Source organism: Mirounga leonina, unplaced genomic scaffold, assembly GCF_011800145.1.
Source record: "Mirounga leonina isolate KUSES-001 unplaced genomic scaffold, KU_Mleo_1.0 Mir_115, whole genome shotgun sequence".
NCBI lineage: Eukaryota > Metazoa > Chordata > Mammalia > Carnivora > Phocidae > Mirounga > Mirounga leonina.
In genome coordinates this window covers 88,984,130-89,002,083 of record NW_023270268.1, presented here as the reverse complement: position 1 = coordinate 89,002,083, position 17,954 = coordinate 88,984,130, and the positions used below count along the sequence as shown (strand labels likewise).

The window sequence follows — 17,954 nt, the reverse complement described above, 5'->3', positions numbered from 1 at the left end:
TCAGACTTTCTTCAACTTCTTCATAACTGGAATGAACCTATCTTAAGAGCAATACATTTGAGAATTTACATCAGATAACTTAGTTACAACTGTGTGTCCACAACCGTGGACATCCAATCTGTAGAAGGAAAGAACAGGTTTGTGTTTTCGGAAAGGAGAGAATATGTTCATCTTAAAGGCAGAGGGCACAGCTATGCCATTTCAGCTGCTGCTGAAGGAGACAGCTGGTGTACCACATCAGGACGCCATACTCCCATAAGGAACACAGTATTACTGAGTGGGTAGGACTGCCGATTTCCCTGCAGCCGGGGATGGTGTCTAATTCCTTTTTTTTTTAGTCCCTGGGCTAAGGTCTATGCCTAATGTAAATAGATGCTCCAGAAACATTCTATAAACCAACTAAGAAAGAAAAAGCCTAGTCAGACTCTGACTCAAAGTAGGAGCCATCTCTTTAATATTCTTGACTTGTCACTTTGCCTTAAATTGAACAGATTCCGTCACAGGGAATTCTGTTCTTCATGAACTGAACCGTGACATGTGGGACAGCTCCAGTCAGGGTTCTGTGCCCTGCACAGTTCAGGGGCTGTGGTCTAGCTTGTGGCCCATGGGAATTGCACAGCAGTCCTGGCTCCACTGGTCCTTTTCTATGTTGACCCCGAATCTGCCTTCATCTAACTTCCGTTGGTCTTAGTTCTGCCCAGTGACAACAGTGGGATACTTCCAGGGTGAAACCCTTTACTATGTTAAGTGAATTCTCATGTTATTAAATAGCATTATTTTCCTTGGCAGTCTAGCTTTTGATGATTTTAAAGACTTGTGCATAAATAAACCAAAGGAATTAAGCAGCCATATTGCTAATTTGCTAGCTCAGTGTCTGTTAGATAGGAAAGTGTTGGTTTTTTAAAAAATTTTCCCCAGATAAATTTCAGATTCAGACACAATTTATTGAGTGCCTAGATTGTACCAGGTAATATAATAGGTGCTTTCACATATTTATTTTATTCCTCCAAACAACCCTGTCAGGTAAGAATCATATCCCCATTTTAAAGGTGAGGAAACTTGGGCACCTGGGTGGCTCAGTCTGTTAAGCGTCTGCCTTCAGCTCAGGTCATGATCCCAGGGTCCTGGAATTGAGCCCTGTGTCAGGCTCCCTGCTCAGTGGAGCCTGCTTCTCCTCCCTCTGCTGCTTGTACGCACTCTCTGTCAAATAAATAAAATCTTTTTAAAAAATAAGATAAAGTTGAGGAAACTGACACTCAGAGTGCAAGAAGCTTCCTTGCCTGGGGTCACCTGGGTAGTAGCCCTCAGAGACCGAAACCCAATCCTGATTCCTGTGTCACCAAGTCCTTTGCTCTTCCCACTACAGAGCATGGCCTCTAGATTAATGTTACCATTTCAGGAACATCCCAGGTAGTCTATGAATGACCCTCGTATTTCCTTGGCTTTTTCCTTCTGGCTTTGGTTTCCATTAGAGTGTCTTCATTTGAAGCTCTGTAGGCCGAGGCTGGAGCTGATGCCCAGTGCAGATGGTGCACTTGAACACTAGGGGGTGTCGAGAGGTTAAAGGTGTTCTTCCTTGGCTGCTGTGAACTACTTGCTTCAAGTACAGGAGGTTGAGGGGGCCACAGTTCCGCTTCGTTAATAGACAGACATCTTGAAATTTTTCTTGCTGTTGCTGTTTTTTTTTTAAGATTTATTCTTTTGAGAGAGAGAAGGGGGAGGGGTGGAGGGAGAGAATCTCAAGCTGACTCCCTGCTGAGTGTGGAGCCTGTCGCAGGGCTCCATCCCAAGATCGGAAGATCATGACCTGAGCTGAAATCAAGAGTCGGATGCTTACCTGACTGAGCCACCCAGGCGCCACTGTTGCTGTTTTTTTTAATTTTTTTATTGTTATGTTAATCACCATACATTACATCATTAGTTTTAGATGAAGTGTTCCATGATTCATTGTTTGTGCATAACACCCAGTGCTCCATGCAGAATGTGCCCTCTTTAATACCCATCACCAGGCTACCCCATCCTCCCACCCCCCTCCCCTCTAGAACCCTCAGTTTGTTTTTCAGAGTCCATCGTCTCATGGTTCGTCTCCCCCTCCGATTTCCCGCTGTTTGTTTTTATTTTTTTTATTTATTTATTCATTTGAGACAGAGAGATATATATAGAGAGAGAGCATGAGCAGGGGGAGGTACAGAGGGAGAGGGAGAAACAGGCTCTCCGCTGAGCAGGAAGCCCGATGTGGGACTCGATCCCAGGACCCTGGGATCCTGACCTGAGCCGAAGGCAGACGCTTAACCCTCTGAGCCACCCAGGCACCCTCCCACTGTTTGTTTTTTAAATGGATTGGCAAAGACTCCTTATTGCTTAGGAGTGGCTTCCCAGCCACTGGCCTCAGACTTGACAATGAATGTAAGAAATAAAAGGGAGAGACCTGCTCTCTGATTTGCTCTTGTTCTCCAGTGGTTTGGTTAACTCAGGGCAAAGCTGAATATCAGGGTATATTGCACCAAAGTGTAATGATCCAGTCAGTAAATGTTATAGTTATCCTCAGTCTAAAGAAATAGATGTCATTTACCTCCTTTCTGAATAAAACACTTGGAAAATACATTTGGTGGTAAACCTCTTTATCCTTAAGGGCATCTACATACAGGAGAGCTTGATGATAAAAACAGGCCACTGCTGATAAGACTACCACTAAACATGAGAGCATCAGGGGTCCCCAGAGTGTTAATAGTATTCAGCTGAAAATTACAGTAAGGGCACAGTACAGGTTTAGTTTAGTAAATTTGAAGGGCAAATTGACTCCAACAGGAAGCCCCTGCTAAACCAAGCCCACTTCAAGACTGTGATGGGTCTTGGGGGTTTCCTCTAGGGTCAGAGATTCTTAAACATTTTTGTTATTTGAATCACTTTAGGTGTTTGCTGAGCTAGCAAGTTCTGGCCCATCCTAAAGGAGTCAGGTTCTGTAGCTCTAGAGGGGTGCCTAGAAATGTGCATTTTCAGCAAGCACCTCAAATGATTCTGATATCTTGATACTCAGAACCGCGTAGGACTTTCATGGCTCCAGAGACTTTTGCCTTCACGGGTCCCTTACTCCATAAAAAGTAAAAAAGTATTAACAATTACATTTTGCAACTGCATTGATACAAACATGAATGCAATCAAAGCTGGATTATATGTTTCTTTTTATTATTATTTCAAAAGAAACTAAAACATTTTGGGGCCCCCAAAAAGCTCATGGGCCCCAGCCACTGTGCCAACTGGATAGGTCAGCCTTGCTGATACCTGGATATGTTAGGTGCAATGCTGAGCCATATTCTTAATAGAAATTTTGTTTGTAGTTCTTACATTCTCAGTGTGAGCTGAGCTGGAACCCATTGCCCCACCCAGAAGTGGCCCAGTCCTGGAAGCGGGGGAGAATGAGCCTGTATTCTTTAATGCCTCTGGCTTCTGCAGGGTCAGTGTATTTATCTAATAATTTCACTCACACAGGCACGCTTATCTGAGAAATGCATAATGAAATGGGACCCAGCTCCCTGAGTGCCTGATGGTCTCCCCCTTTTACTATCTTTCCTCACTGCCATAATCCCCTTCACAGATAGCCAAGGTCTCCCTCTTGATAAAATCAGGAAATTATCTCCCATCACCCATTTACACTTAGAAATCCCTTCATACCAATGTCTGAACTCTCTTCCCAGGTCTCTGCATGTCAAAGACCGTTGCCTCCAACTGAATTAAATTCTTTGTTTCAGAATGTCCTTCAAACTTTTGTCACCCCAACCTACATGAGGACATGAAATACATTTTATATCAGGCCCAGTACACACACAAATATAACTGAAAAGTTCTATGAAATATACTTACCCTAAAAAAAATACTTTTCCTGGAAAATTTCATGAAATAATACTTACACTTACTAATAAATTCACTGAAATCACCTATTCTATTTCAGTTTTTAAAAATGCTGGTCTTACCCACTATATTGATTTTATGACTTACTAACGGGTCACAACCTACAATTTGAAAAACATTAGTCAAAGGAGTAGCATATGTAAAAAATATCTGAAGAAAAAGATATGTCTATTTCTGCAATAAAGACCTACCTACTAAGGGGACCAGGCACCTTACCCTTGGCCACAACATCCTCTACCCCAATCTATTTGATGGAGTATTGCGAACAAGTTCTTCCTTTTATAATCCACTCAACCAAATATTTAACAAGCCCCTACCATATGCTGGAACTCTGATCAAGGCTCTGCGAACACAATAAAGATCAAAGCAAAGTCCACACCCCCATGGAGTGACATTCTGGTTGGGGTAGACAAACAATAATCAAATAAATAGGTATACTGTGGTCAACTGGCAGTAAGTGCTACAGACAGATTTCTTCCAGACCCTTCTTTTCCTGAGCATGTTCATATAACATCTCTCTCGCTGCTAGAAGGCATATATTTTCTTTGGATGTACTGATACCCTGAGTCTGAAGACTGACAAGGATTGAGTCAGTAGTCAATTCATCTTAAAAGATTACTTTTCTTACCTTTTGTTATGTATTTGTTTCACAAATGGTTACTCAGAGATCCATATGCTTTTCTAATTTCTAAATTCTTACTTAGACAGTAATGGTAATAATTATCCCCAGATCTTCTTGCAAATGTAATGAGAGTAGGCTCAATTTCACTAGACCAAACCTTTAGTCCGTTGCAAGAGCCTGTAACATCCGGTGCTTTTTCTTCCCAGGACTAGTGTTCCTAGATGTCCCAGTTCCTTCCATAAGGAGACCTTATATTGGACCCCCACCTACTTTTTTCCTGATTGGTATCCCGCTCTGGATGACAGAGAATTCTGCAGGTGTCACAAATGTAATCAGTCACTTCAGCTCAAGGCTAGAATCCACCCAATGGATGCATTAGGCCAAGGGTTGGCAAACTTTCTCTATAAGGGGATAGATAGTATTTCCAGCTTTGCAGGCCACACTGTCAGGCCGACCTCTGCCTGAGACTGCTGAAGAGATTACTTTCTGTTGAGAACACCTGGGGCTTACATTTGAGATAGGCTGAAAGGATCAGATGGGAGAGGAAAGGCAAAGTCACTGAAGAAAGAAGGCCTAACAACTAAGAAAGAGCCAGTTTGGCCAAAGAGTAATGTTCATGAATGAAGGTAGCAAGAAACTGAAACACATTTAGGTAAGAACAAGTGCATTTACAAGCATGTGCAAATTAACTTTTTGCTCTGCCATCTTTTATTTAACAATCATACTACTCAAAAAATATTTTTAAAGTATTATTTTAAAAGTAATTTCCTTAGAACCACAAACTTCTTCCTTGTATCAGAAGTTGTGCCACTATCCTAGTTACTTGTGGATTCACCAAGCAGTCTAGCAAGTCATCTGTAGAAATGAATGTTTGAGAAGGAGCCATACTACTATTTGAAGAGATTTGTTCCACAACTGCATCCTCACTTTTACTCATCATTCGTTGCCTCTTGGTACAATGCAATTTTCCAGAGTGTTCTCCACCTTCGCCAACAAAGTCTTTACCATCACCTTCAAATATGCCTCCTCTCTCTGAGGGTAGTTCTTCAGAACCCAGTATTACAGGAATCAGATCAGGGCCAAAGGGACTTGCTGCCTCCTGTTTTCCCGTTCCCAAGAGTAAGTCCTGGCCACCTGTTTGTCCCACCTCCATGTGATTGTGCACATCTGATCCCTCCTTTTTCATGTCCTCTCTATTTGTTCTCAGTGCTTGGATTTCTACTACCTTAGATGTTCTGTAATGATCAAAAAGGGCAGAAACGGCTCTATTTAAGTAGCGACAATTGACTTCATGGGATGTTTCCTCAACCTAAGGAGAAAGAAAAACTCTTTAGAATGGATATATGCACTTATATAAGTTAGAAAACGAATGTTCCAGCCAGGGTTGATTGATCACAGGAAACTAACTGCCATGATGAACACCAGAAGTGGCCTACCTCGGTTGGGTTTAACCAAGCTCTGGTATTGTGTGGATCCTCTGCAGTCTTCAGGGCACACACAAGCATGCGTGTGATTGCCTCTTCTACCCGGGCTTGGTGGTCCTCTTCCTGAGTCAAGATTAAAAAAGCACATTGTTTTCATTTGTCGCTATGTCTCATGGCTTAAAACAGAGTAGAGTCTCTATTGTGTGTCCTGTTCTCTTATTAATACAAGCTTTGTTAGAGAAGGAATGAATATATTATTGGAAGACCACAACTTTTACATATTCACTATCACCTCTCAACTAGAAGAGATGAATATTTCACCAACCACATTTAAATTTTATCCTGTCTGTAAGACATAGGCCTTAAGTATGAGCTACCTTGTGGTGTTTCTTCCAATCTTTTCCATTTGTTGACATGTTTAAAATTTTTTTTAAAAAGCACAACATACAGAGGAGTAATACCTATAGAATTTGATAAGCTAATTTAGGAATGGAAGAAAAATTATAATAAACATGCTTGGCCAAAAGAATGAAATGGCTAAAAATCCAAACATGTTTTTTTAAAGATACAATAAGTATAAACTAGAGCATTAATAATAAATTACATGAAAATCAACTTCTGTTCATCAAAAGGCAACAAAAGGAAAAAACCAAACCAGATGTTTGTAACACATAAAACTGATACAAGGTTAATGTCCAGGATATATAAAGAATCTACACACATCAATAAGACAAACAACCCAATTTTTAAAAATGGGCAAAAGACATGAAGACATGCATTTCAAAAAAAGAGCAATCACATGACTAATAAATATGAAATTATGCTTAACCTCATGAATAATCAGAGAACTGCAAATCGAGAAACTGATGAAATTGGCAAAAGAGAGTCTGATAATTCCAAGTGGTAGAGAAATGTGCATTGACAGACTCACTGATGGTCGGAGTGCAAACTGGTACAGCCATTTGGAAAACATGTTGGCGTTATCTTGTAAACTTGAGTACTGTACATCCTACAGACCAGCAATTCTACTCCCAGAGAAATACATATTCTTTAGAGAAACTCTTGCACATGTGTATAAGAATATTCTATTTATAAAAGCAAAAAACTGGAAACAACTCAATCATCCATCAACAAAGAACCAATAAATTGGGGTACATTATACATTAATACAAGAGAATATCATACCACAGTGAAAATGAATGAAATCCCCATGATCAGACACCACTTCACACCAGTATGGCTATCATAAAAAAGACAGATAATAAAAGTGTTCGTGAGGATGTGGAGAAGTCAGAATATTCACACATTGCTGGTGAGAATGTAAATGGCTTTGGAAACAGCCTGGCAATTCTTCAAAAGGCTAAACACAGAGTTGCCATATGTGATGGTTAATTTTATTAGTTAACTTGGTTAGGTTAGTTGTTTGGTCAAACCCTAGTCTAAATGTTGCTGTGAAAACACTTTGTAGATGTGATTAACCTTTACAATCAGTTGACTTTAAGTAAAGGAGATTATCCTCCATAATGTAGGTGGACCTCAGGTGAAGGCCTTAAAAGCAAAAATGAAGGTTTCCTACAGAAGAAGGGATTCTACCTAAAGATTCTAATAGAAGTCCTGAGTGAGTGAGTTTCTAGTCTGCCAGCCATCCTACAGATTTCAGACTCCACACTGCAACTTCAACTCTTGTCTGAGTTTCCAGCCTACTGGCCTGTCTTTATGATCCATTATTATACCATAGGATCCAGAAATTCCACTCCTAGATGAACACGTGAGAAAATGAAAACATATGTTCACATAAAAACTTGTACATGAATGTTAATAATAGCATTATTCATAATTGCAAAAAGTAGACACAACCCACATGTCCAGCTGATGAGTAGATAAACAAAATGTGGTATAGCCATTCAATGGAATATTATTCAGCCATAAAAAGGAATCAAGTACTGATATATGCTATAATAGCTGAATCCTGAAAACATATAATGCTGAGTGAAGGATGCTGGCCACATAGTCTATGATTCCAGAACTGGCAAATCTACAGAGACAGAAAATAGGTTGGTGATTGCCTATGGCTACAGAGGAAAATGGGGGAGCAACTACTCATATATAAGGGGTTTTTTTTTTAGGTTGATGAAAGTGTTCTAAAATTGATTATAGTATGATTGCATAATTCCTGGATATACATATAATTTCTGAACTGTACACTTTATTGTTTTTCCACAGAGTATTCAAATGCATTTATTTGGGATCTTAAAATAGTTCTGTTCTAGTCCATTTTCTTCTTAACAGGCTTTTAAAAAGCTGCATCTGTTTAAAGCTAGTAAAATTTTAAAGAAGTAAAATTCCTAGAAGCTCTCAAAACCTCTAAGAAATTTTTTTTAATTGAAGTATAATCAATGCACAATGTCACATTTGTTTCAGGTGTACGACATCAGGATTCAACAGCTCTATACACTATGCTGTGCTCACAAGCTTAGCTCCCATCTGTCACCACACAACATTCCTGCAATACCACTGACTATATTCCCTATGCTGTACCTTTCATCCCTGTGACTTATTCATTCCATAACCGGAAGGCTGTACCTCCCACTCCCCTTCATCCAGAAAGGAGTGGGGGGGGGGGATGAGCAAAATTATACTACTACAAATATGTTACATATACATTATTTTATAGGTATAAATAAAATGAAAGACGTAATAATGGAAAAATTACTAGAGCAAGAGGAAAGCCTTTAAAAATTAACAAAAAAAATTTCTTAAGTTTGGAAAAAATACCAATAAAATAAACATATTTCAGTACTAAAAGAATAAGGAGGAATACTAAAAGAAAAAGATTTAAAAAGGCACAATTGAGAAGAATTGAGAATATACTTTATCCTCTGGAACAGAGAAACAGAGAAGAGATGAATATTGTCACCTGAACAGGAACTAGAATTTCTACTTTTTCCCCAAATCCATGTGACTTGTGACAAGAATACCAGAGTCAGGATTTACATTGAGTTATTGTATTGAATATGGTAGGTTTTATTTTTATTTTTATTTTTTAAGATTTTATTTATCTGACAGAGAGAGACACAGCAAGAGAGGGAACACAAGCAGGGGGAGTGGGAGAGGGAGAAGCAGGCTTCCCGCTGAGCAGGGAGCCTGACACAGGGCTCAATCCCAGGACTCTGGGACCATGACCTGACCCGAAGGCAGACGCTTAATGACTGAGCCATCCAGGTGCCCCAAATATGGTAGGTTTTAAAACCTAAGGGGTTTTGGAGTTAAATTTGGCAACAAGAAAAAATTATGGTTCAGTGCTTGAAGAGACAAGGATAAAAGCAACACATGACAGAGGAAGATATAATTACTCAGCTCCTAGTCCGCATTCCAGTTTTCCAAGGAAGAATGAATGGTCTTTAAACTGTGACGTATGCAGAAGTTAAAGAAGGAACGAGAGTCCTGATTTGGCGATCATCCACTTTAAGTCAGCATCAAGTCCTTAGGTACCAAATTTGTAAGTACTACCTCATAGCTTGTTTTTACTCAATGACACCAATCCTTTGGAAAATTCTGTGAGAGACAGCTGAAAAAAATGGCATAAAACAAGCTTCTAAAAAGACCATAGTGAAGGCTTTCAGACTCTTGAGGCCAGGTAAATTAAAATCTAAATAAAGTATGAACAAGTGGTATTCTATAGTACATTAAGAAATAATACATCACAACCAAGTGGGATTTGTTCCAGAAATTAAGGATGGTTCAATCAATTCTAGGAAATCCATTGATTTAATTTACTCAAATCCCAGATATTTACTAAAGAGGAATATTATATATGATCATCTCCATCAATGCTTAAAAGGTATTCAATAAAATTTAACACCTTTTCTGGATAAAAAACAAAAAAAGTAATGAATTGACAGATACTTAACATGATAAAATATATATACAGTTCACTCACAAATCCAGCATTTCACTTAAAGAAAAATCACTAGAGGGCGCCTGGGTGGCTCAGTCAGTTAAGCGGCTGCCTTTGCCTCAGGTCATGATCCCAGGGTCCTGGGATAGAGCCCCATGTCGGGCTCCCTGCTCAGCGGAGAGCCTGCTTCTCCTTCTCTCCCTCTGCCTGCCACTCTGCCTACTTGTGCTCTCTATCTCTCTGTCAAATAAATAAATAAAATCTTAAAAAAAAAAAGAAAAATCACTAGAGATTTCTCTCTAAAATCAGAAAAAGACAAGGATGCCCACTATCTCCATTATTATTTATTATTGATCTAGACGTATTAGCCAATGTAATTAGACAAAGGAAAATAAGACAGAGGAAAACAAATTGGAAAGGAAGAGGTAAAAGTATCTTAATTTTCAGATAATCTGAGAGAAATCTGAAAACCCAAGAAAAGTCAATAAAAAAATCACAACACTCAAAAAAATAATTCAAATTAACACAAAAATCAATAGCCTTCATATATACAAACAATATCCACTCAGATGATATAATGGAAGAGAAGACCCACCTCACTTAACCACAGCAGCCAAAAAAGATGAAATGCCCAGGAATAAACGTTTAAAAGAAATGTGCAAATCCAATGTGAGGAAAACTTTAAAACACTCCTGAAACAAAGACAACTAGACTTGGATGAAAAGAAAGGTATCTCATTGCTGGATAGGACAATTCAACACCATACAGCTCATATAAAATTTAATATAAATGGAATAAAAAATATCAATCTTTTTTTCCCTGAAGCTAGACGAATTGATTCTAAAGCTCATACAAAAAAAACCCAACAACAACAAAACCAATTCAAGAAGAGCCAGGAAAAGAAAAGGTTTCTGGCCCTACAGATACTAAAAACATTCTATAAGACCTCTCTAAATAAAACAGGGTGGAAGTATTGAAAGAATGTGAAGAAAGGCCAGTGGAAGAAACAGACCCCAAGTACACATAGATATCTAGTATATGATTAAGGTAGTATTTCAAATCACCACAGAAAAGACAGACTTTAAAATAAATGATGTCCCTGACAATTCTATTGTCATTTGGTAAAAATAAAAATAGATCTCAACCTTACACCATACACTAGTAAAAACCTCTAAATGGATGAGAGACCCAAATGTAAAAAAATGAAACAATCCAAACTAAAAGAAAACATTGGTGAATTCCTTTATGACCTGGAAGAGGGAAAGGTTTTTCTAGCTATGATTCAAAAATCAGAAGCTAAAAAGTTCAACAATACATCCTGGTGATGAGGCTATGGAGGAAAGAAGCACACTCATATGCTACTGATGGAAATGCAAAATGGCACAATCACTGTGAAGTGGAATTTGGCAAAGCCTAACAAAATTAAAGCGAACTCACTTTTAAGACCTTCCCCAAAGACACTCTTCCAGCAAATACAGAACAACATATGCACAACATTATTCACTGGCATTATTTCTAATTACAAAAGATTAGAAATAACGCAATATCCATCCACATGGGAACCAGGGAATAAAGGATGGAGTACCCATATAGTGGGATACTACACAGCTGTTGGAAAGAAAGTGAAAATTTCTCTGTACTATTATTTGTCAAATTCAGAATAGTATTGTAATGTGAAGAAAGGGTGCAGAACAGTAGTTTATTACTTTCTGTGTAAGAAAGGAGAGGAAATATGAATGACTATGTATGAATAAGCATATGAAACAAATACATAAAAGTTTATACTTATTCACATATAAGGTCATACACAAATATCTTTATTTATTTACTTAATTATTTACATATATGTTTACAAAGAAGACACACTAGAGTGACAAACTAAATGAATAAAAACAGAGCCCTGTGGTGGGGTGGTAGGGGGTCGGGGGGGGGGGGTTGGGGGGGAGAGGGATGGAGTGGAGGAGACAGAGATGAAAAGGAGACTTCTCTATATAAAGGAGACTTTTAATATCATTTTAACAAGTTAAATGTTTTACATGTTCAAAATATTAAATGAAGTCAAAATAGGAAAAAAAGTAAATCCTAATGCTGAAAACAAACTAAAACAAACAAACCTACCTAAAATTAGTAACATAACCACAAGTGAAAAGAATCCCTTCACAATGATTTCTGAACACAGTACTTTGTAGCCCCTCAGTGGGATATAGTCTAATGATAAAAAGGATCACAAAGAAATCTTAAACTTTATTTGCAAGTTTTATGATTAGTAATAATAATATTGGAATTCTGGAATTGTAAATTTGACATCTTAAAAAATATATGGGTGGGGCACATGGGTGGCTCAGTCAGTTAAGTGTCCAACTCTTGATTTCGGCTCAGGTCATTATCTCAGGGTTGTGAGATTGAGCCCCGTGTCAGGCTCTGCCCTGGGCATGGAGCCTGCTTAAGATTCTCTCTCTCTGCCCTCCCCTCCAAAAAATATATACATATTTATTTATAATATTTAATATTAATTACTAATTAATATTAATAATTAAATAATTAATTTTTACAAATAGATAAATTTTATTTATTTAAAGAAAATGAATTTTTAAAAAAATAATTAATATTAAATATTTAAATATTTATATATTGCTATATTCTCCTATATACATACATATATATATAGGAGAATATAGCAAATAAGTAGATGTTACTGTTAGGATTGATCCTGATTTTCAGTGTAAGAGAAGAGATAAAAATAAAAATAATAAGGGGTGCCTGGGTGGTTCAGTCGTTAAGCATCTGCCTTCGGTTCAGGTCATGATCCCAGGGTCCTGGGATCGAGCCCCGCATTGGGCTCCCTGCTTCTCTCTCTCCCACTCCCCTTGCTTGTGTTCCCTCTCTCACTGTGTCTCTCTCTGTCAAGTAAATAAATAAAATCTTTAAAAATAATAATAATAATAATAAAATAAAAATAAAAATACAGAAACAAATAAGGAAAAAACCTATAATATTAACCTTGAATTAGAATTATAAATATATCCATGTCTATCTATCTATCTATCTATCTATCTATCTATCTATCTATATCACATTCTAGCTTTATCATTTATAGATCTGGAAACAGCAACACGCCAATAGCAATGAACAACAGCCTTAGAGCCCCAATCTCAGTTTCTAAATACCCTTCCCCACTAAAAGGAACCATGACCACCTGCAGAAATTATCAACCTCCAAGTTGGAAGCAGGGAAAGTCCAAGGCAATCCTGGGGTATCATCTTGTATTAGAAAGCAAGGATACATTCCAAGACAAATGAGGACATATCAAAAGGGCACAGGCCCGCTTGAAGGAGTTTACTAAAAACACAGAAGAGAATCAAATTCAAAATGACCTTGGCAAGCTGGAATGCTCACCCCAATGAACATGATGAAAGCCAAGAGAGGGGACTGTGAAGTGTGGGATGTGGGTTTCAAGGACCAGCTTTACAGCTTCACAATGGAGGGCAACCTGACGCGGCAGCTGACCATGTGGAAAAAAGCAGGGATATTCTCAAGCTGAGTATAAACCAAAGCAAGATAAGGTTCCTAAAAAAGCTAATGCAATATTCTAAGCAGCACTGAAGAAATTGAGGACCTAAATCATGTCAGGTAGAAACCTTATATTCCATGAACTGAGGCCTCCTGGTATTTATACATTAAGAGGGCTACTCTTTTTTTTTTTAATTTTTTTTTTTGATGGAGTGTTCCATGATTCATTGTTTGAGTATAACACCCAGTGCTCCATGCAGAACGTGCCCTCTTTAATACCCATCACCAGGCTAACCCATCCCCCCACCCCCCTCCCCTCTAGAACCCTCAGTTTGTTTCTCAGAGTCCACAGTCTTTCATGGTTTGTCTCCCCCTCCGAGCTCCCCCCCTTCATTTTTCCCTGCCTACTATCTTCTTCTTCTTCTTCTTCTTTTTTTTTAACATATAATGTATTATTTGTTTCAGAGGTACAGGTCTGCAATTCATCAGTCTTACACAATTCACTGCGCTCACCATAGCACATACCCTCCCCAATGTCTATCACCCAGACACCCCATCCCTCCCACCCACCACCACTCCAGCAACCCTCAGTTTGTTTCCTGAGATTAAGAATTCCTCATATCGGGCGCCTGGGTGGCTCAGTCGTTGAGCGTCTGCCTTCGGCTCAGGTCATGATCCCAGAGTCCTGGGATCGAGCCCCGCATCGGGCTCCCTGCTCTGTGGGAAGCCTGCTTCTCCCTCTCCCACTCCCCCTGCTTGTGTTCCCTCTCTCGCTGTCTCTCTCTGTCAAATAAAATCTTTAAAAAAAAAAAAAAAAAGAATTCCTCATATCAGTGAGATCATATGATACAAGAGGGCTACTCTTGACATAATAGTTCTTCCTCCTCATTAGCAGTTTCTGCCTTTAAACATTTCTTATGTGCCAGGCACTAGATGATATACCACTGGAGTGGGTGCAGTTATAATCCCTATTCTGCAAGCAAGGAGACTTAGGCTTGATGAGATGAACTGACCATCCAGGTTTGACAGCTAACAAAGGCACAGACCTATAACTTAAACCTACATAGTTCCAAAGTTTATGATCAAGATGGTGAAGAGTCTGAAAAAAAAAGTCATATAAAAAAACATCATTAAAGAAACCAGAGGTGGGGCGCCTGGGTGGCTCAGGCATTAAGCGTCTGCCTTCGGCTCAGGTCATGATCCCAGGGTCCTGGGATCGAGCCCCGCATCGGGCTCCCTGCTCGGCGGGAAGCCTGCTTCTCCCTCTCCCACTCCCCCTGCTTATGTTCCCTCTCTCACTGTGTCTCTCTCTGTCAAATAAATAAAATCTTAAAAAAAAAAAAAAAAGAAAGAAACCAGAAGTTTTGAGCCCGGGAAAGAAAAGTTTAAAGGGACACATGGAAGGTATCGTCAAATATTTAAAAAAAAAAAAAAAATTGGGTATAGTTTCAGAAATAATGGGTACAGTTACAAGCAGGCAGGTGATAGCTCCGCTGTGTAACAATGAGAAGAGCTACCTTGAGAAGCGAAGCACCATCAGGACTACTGTAGAACTGACTTTGGACTGGGACTGGACTGTATCTTGACATTTGCTCCAACTACAATTCAGCATGCTACCAGTAGCTAAGTAACTAACTGAGTAACTGAGTCCACTGATCTCCCGCCATACCGCTCACCTAATCCCCAAGGGCGACACGTCTTCTTGAAGCCCAGATAGTGCAGCTTCCTGTTACAGTCTCCCTGATGGTCCACCCATGCCAAAGCCCTCCCCGTTACCAAAGGGTAAGGAAAGCCCGAGGGGAGGAAGCAGCAGCCAAAGGGAGAGGAGAGATGCAATCAGGCTTTGTGTACAGGACAGCAGAGATGCCATCAAAACCTCTGCCATCAAAGCCTCTGGTTGAAGAGGCACAGGTGCCATGAAAGCCCGGGTTGAACCTCACTGGGCAGCCATGTTAGTTGTCAAGTAGAGCAGGCAACCGGGATTAAACAGCATATTGCAGGGAAAAGGCCTCCTTCATTTCCTGGCAGAAATGAAATGATAAAATTCTAGCAAAGACTCTACTTTGAGAAGAGGTAGAAGGCAGGACTGAGAATTGTGCAATTAGTAATAAGGGCCCTGAACCAAGAAGCAGTTAATCTCCAGCCTATCTGGGCGTGGACAGGACTGGCAACGTGGGACATACACAGCAGATCCAGACAGGCCCGACACCGTTCTCTTAACAATACCAGCTAAGGGAGAAGACCCTGCACACCAACATCAGGGCCCATGGTGTGCCCTTAAAGGAAAGAGAATGGTGCATCACTGAAAATCCTAATTCCAACCTAAACACCCATTAACAGAGTACTGAATACATAAATTATAACATATCAAACCAAAGTAGTACTGGAGTATTGGTTAAAATTAATCACAAGTTTTATAGACAGGCTATATGTATCTTAAAAGCAGGGATTACATTTATTAAAAAAAAAAAAAAGTACCAGCTCAATCCATGAGTTTATACTGACAGTGACAGGATCAATGGATTCTACGTAATGCCACCAGTGTCTGGGAACAAGAAGAACCTGAAAAGCAAACAAGAAGTAAGTTAGCACAAGAATAGCACGTTGGACTCTAATCGAAAATGCTAGGAATACATATGAATTTATAGCAATATTGCCGTTGGAAACAGAAACAAGAAAAAAAAAACAAACAAACTCATAATCCCTTTCTTTTTATCCAACAAGTTCACATGTTCCACAAAGGATATCACCAGCTTCTCCAACTTCTACTCTCCTTAATCCTGGACCTGCTCTGCCTGCATCTAAATCTTAGTAAAGGACTCTGAGATTCTAATTTTTCCTCCTTTCCACTGAAAAACAGTTGTATGCATTCTGAGAAAGGGCACAGGTAAAACCAGAGGAAGTAGTTTGTCTTCTCATGGTGTAAAATCGAGCCAATGAAGAAACAGTACATAGAGAGGGGGCACTGGGTAAGTGGTGACTCAAAGGAGCAGACACTGGTGCTAGGGAACCTCAGAAGTGGGAGACACAGGCATGAACCAGGGAGGGCAGGGGAAGCCTGGTATGGATGAAGTGTGGTCTGACCCAGGGTTAGGAGAGAATGTAGACAGAGCAAAGAATGAGGACATGCCAGGAGGGAGACGTAGTGCCAGCAAGGGCGGTGGGACTGCTGAGGGACAGCAAGTAGGTAGGTCTTACTGTTGCAGATGGGGCAATGGGAGATAAGGTGGGAGAGTTGGTTAGGGCCAGTGGAGGGCCCTGAATTCAGAATAAAGAATCTGCATTTTATTCTGTAAGCATTAAGGAGTTGCTAAGAATTTTTTTTTTTTTTTTGAGAGGGAGTGGGGGGGGGCAGAGGGAGAGGGAGAGAGAGACTCTTAAGCAGGCTCCATGCTCAGCGTGAAGCCTGATGCAGGGCTCAATCTCACAACCCTGAGCTCACGACCTGAGCTGAAATCAAGAGTCAGATGCTTAACTGACTGAATGACCCAGGTGCCCCACTAAGAAATTTTTAGTAAGGGGATGGTTAAAATAGCAACATTATGGGAGAGTCTGGGAAGGATAGGAGATCCTTATAGTGGTCCAACTATTAAATGTTAAGATCTAAACAGGAAGGTATAATAAACAAAAGCCAACAGCCAGAGTCAAGAAGGATTGCAATTGTCCAGACTCAGTATGAGATTAGTACCTATGGAAGTTTGAGCAGAGCAGATGGGATGATCCAAAGCTTTGGGGCCTCAGATTTAGAAAATGGGTGGCACTTGCTATGAGCAAGGGGGAGCTAGGAGTTGGGAATAGAGCACCTTTTAGGAGAACTGAGCCCTAAGAAGGGCTACTGCATTTAGTCATTAGGAGTTCATATATGTTCCATCAGATTATACTTTTAGTACAGTGGTAAGAGAGGGAGCCAGTTGTTGGTAGATTAAAGAACGAGCAGGATGTAAGGAACAGTGATACAACAGACAGAACCACATATTCAAATCTGGCTATTAAAATAGAAGAAAAAATGAATTACCAAGCATGTCACACCCACTAGAATGGCTATGATAATAGTAGGAATAATGGAAAATAACAAGTGTTGGTGAGGAGGTAAAGAAATCAGAACCTTCACACATTCCTTCGTGGGAATGTAAAATGGCATAGCTGCTATGGAAAGCAGCTGGACAATTCCTCAAAAAGTTAAACAGAGAGTTACCACAGGACCCAGCAATTTCACTCCTAGGTATATAACCAAGGGAACTGAAAAACTACCTTCACTCAAAAACTGGTACCCCACCATCTATGGCAACATTCTTCATAATAGCCAAAAAGTGGAAACAACCCAAATGCCTATCAACTGATGAATGGATAAGCAAAATGTATATGCGTAACAATGAAATACATTCAGCCATAAAAAGGAATGGAGTCCTGATAACATTCTGCAGCATTACGGTATGTGAAAGAAGGCAGACACAGAAGGCCACTTGTACGACTGATCGTGAGTGAAATGTTCGAATTAGGTAAATCTATAGAGATATAAAATAGATGAGGGCTTGTCAGAGGCTGGGGGACAGGTGCCTGGGGAGTGACAGCTAACAGGTTGAAGCAAGTT

The 17,954-nt window shown here is 39.7% G+C and overlaps 1 protein-coding gene across 2 annotated transcripts in view; it reads right to left on the bottom strand.

The window, feature by feature from the left end:
- Positions 1–5,221: 5,221 nt before the first annotated feature.
- HSPBAP1 (HSPB1 associated protein 1) overlaps positions 5,222–17,954 on the bottom strand; it is a 60,737-nt gene continuing 48,004 nt past the window's right edge. For both annotated transcript variants that reach the window (XM_035000019.1, XM_035000018.1), the window contains exons 6-8: positions 15,842–15,925; positions 5,968–6,078; positions 5,222–5,840 (exon numbers count right to left, since the gene is read on the bottom strand). In XM_035000019.1, coding sequence (XP_034855910.1) covers positions 5,301–5,840; positions 5,968–6,078; positions 15,842–15,925 — 735 coding nt within the window. In that variant the 3' untranslated portion in view covers positions 5,222–5,300. The remainder of the gene's footprint in view (positions 5,841–5,967; positions 6,079–15,841; positions 15,926–17,954) is intronic.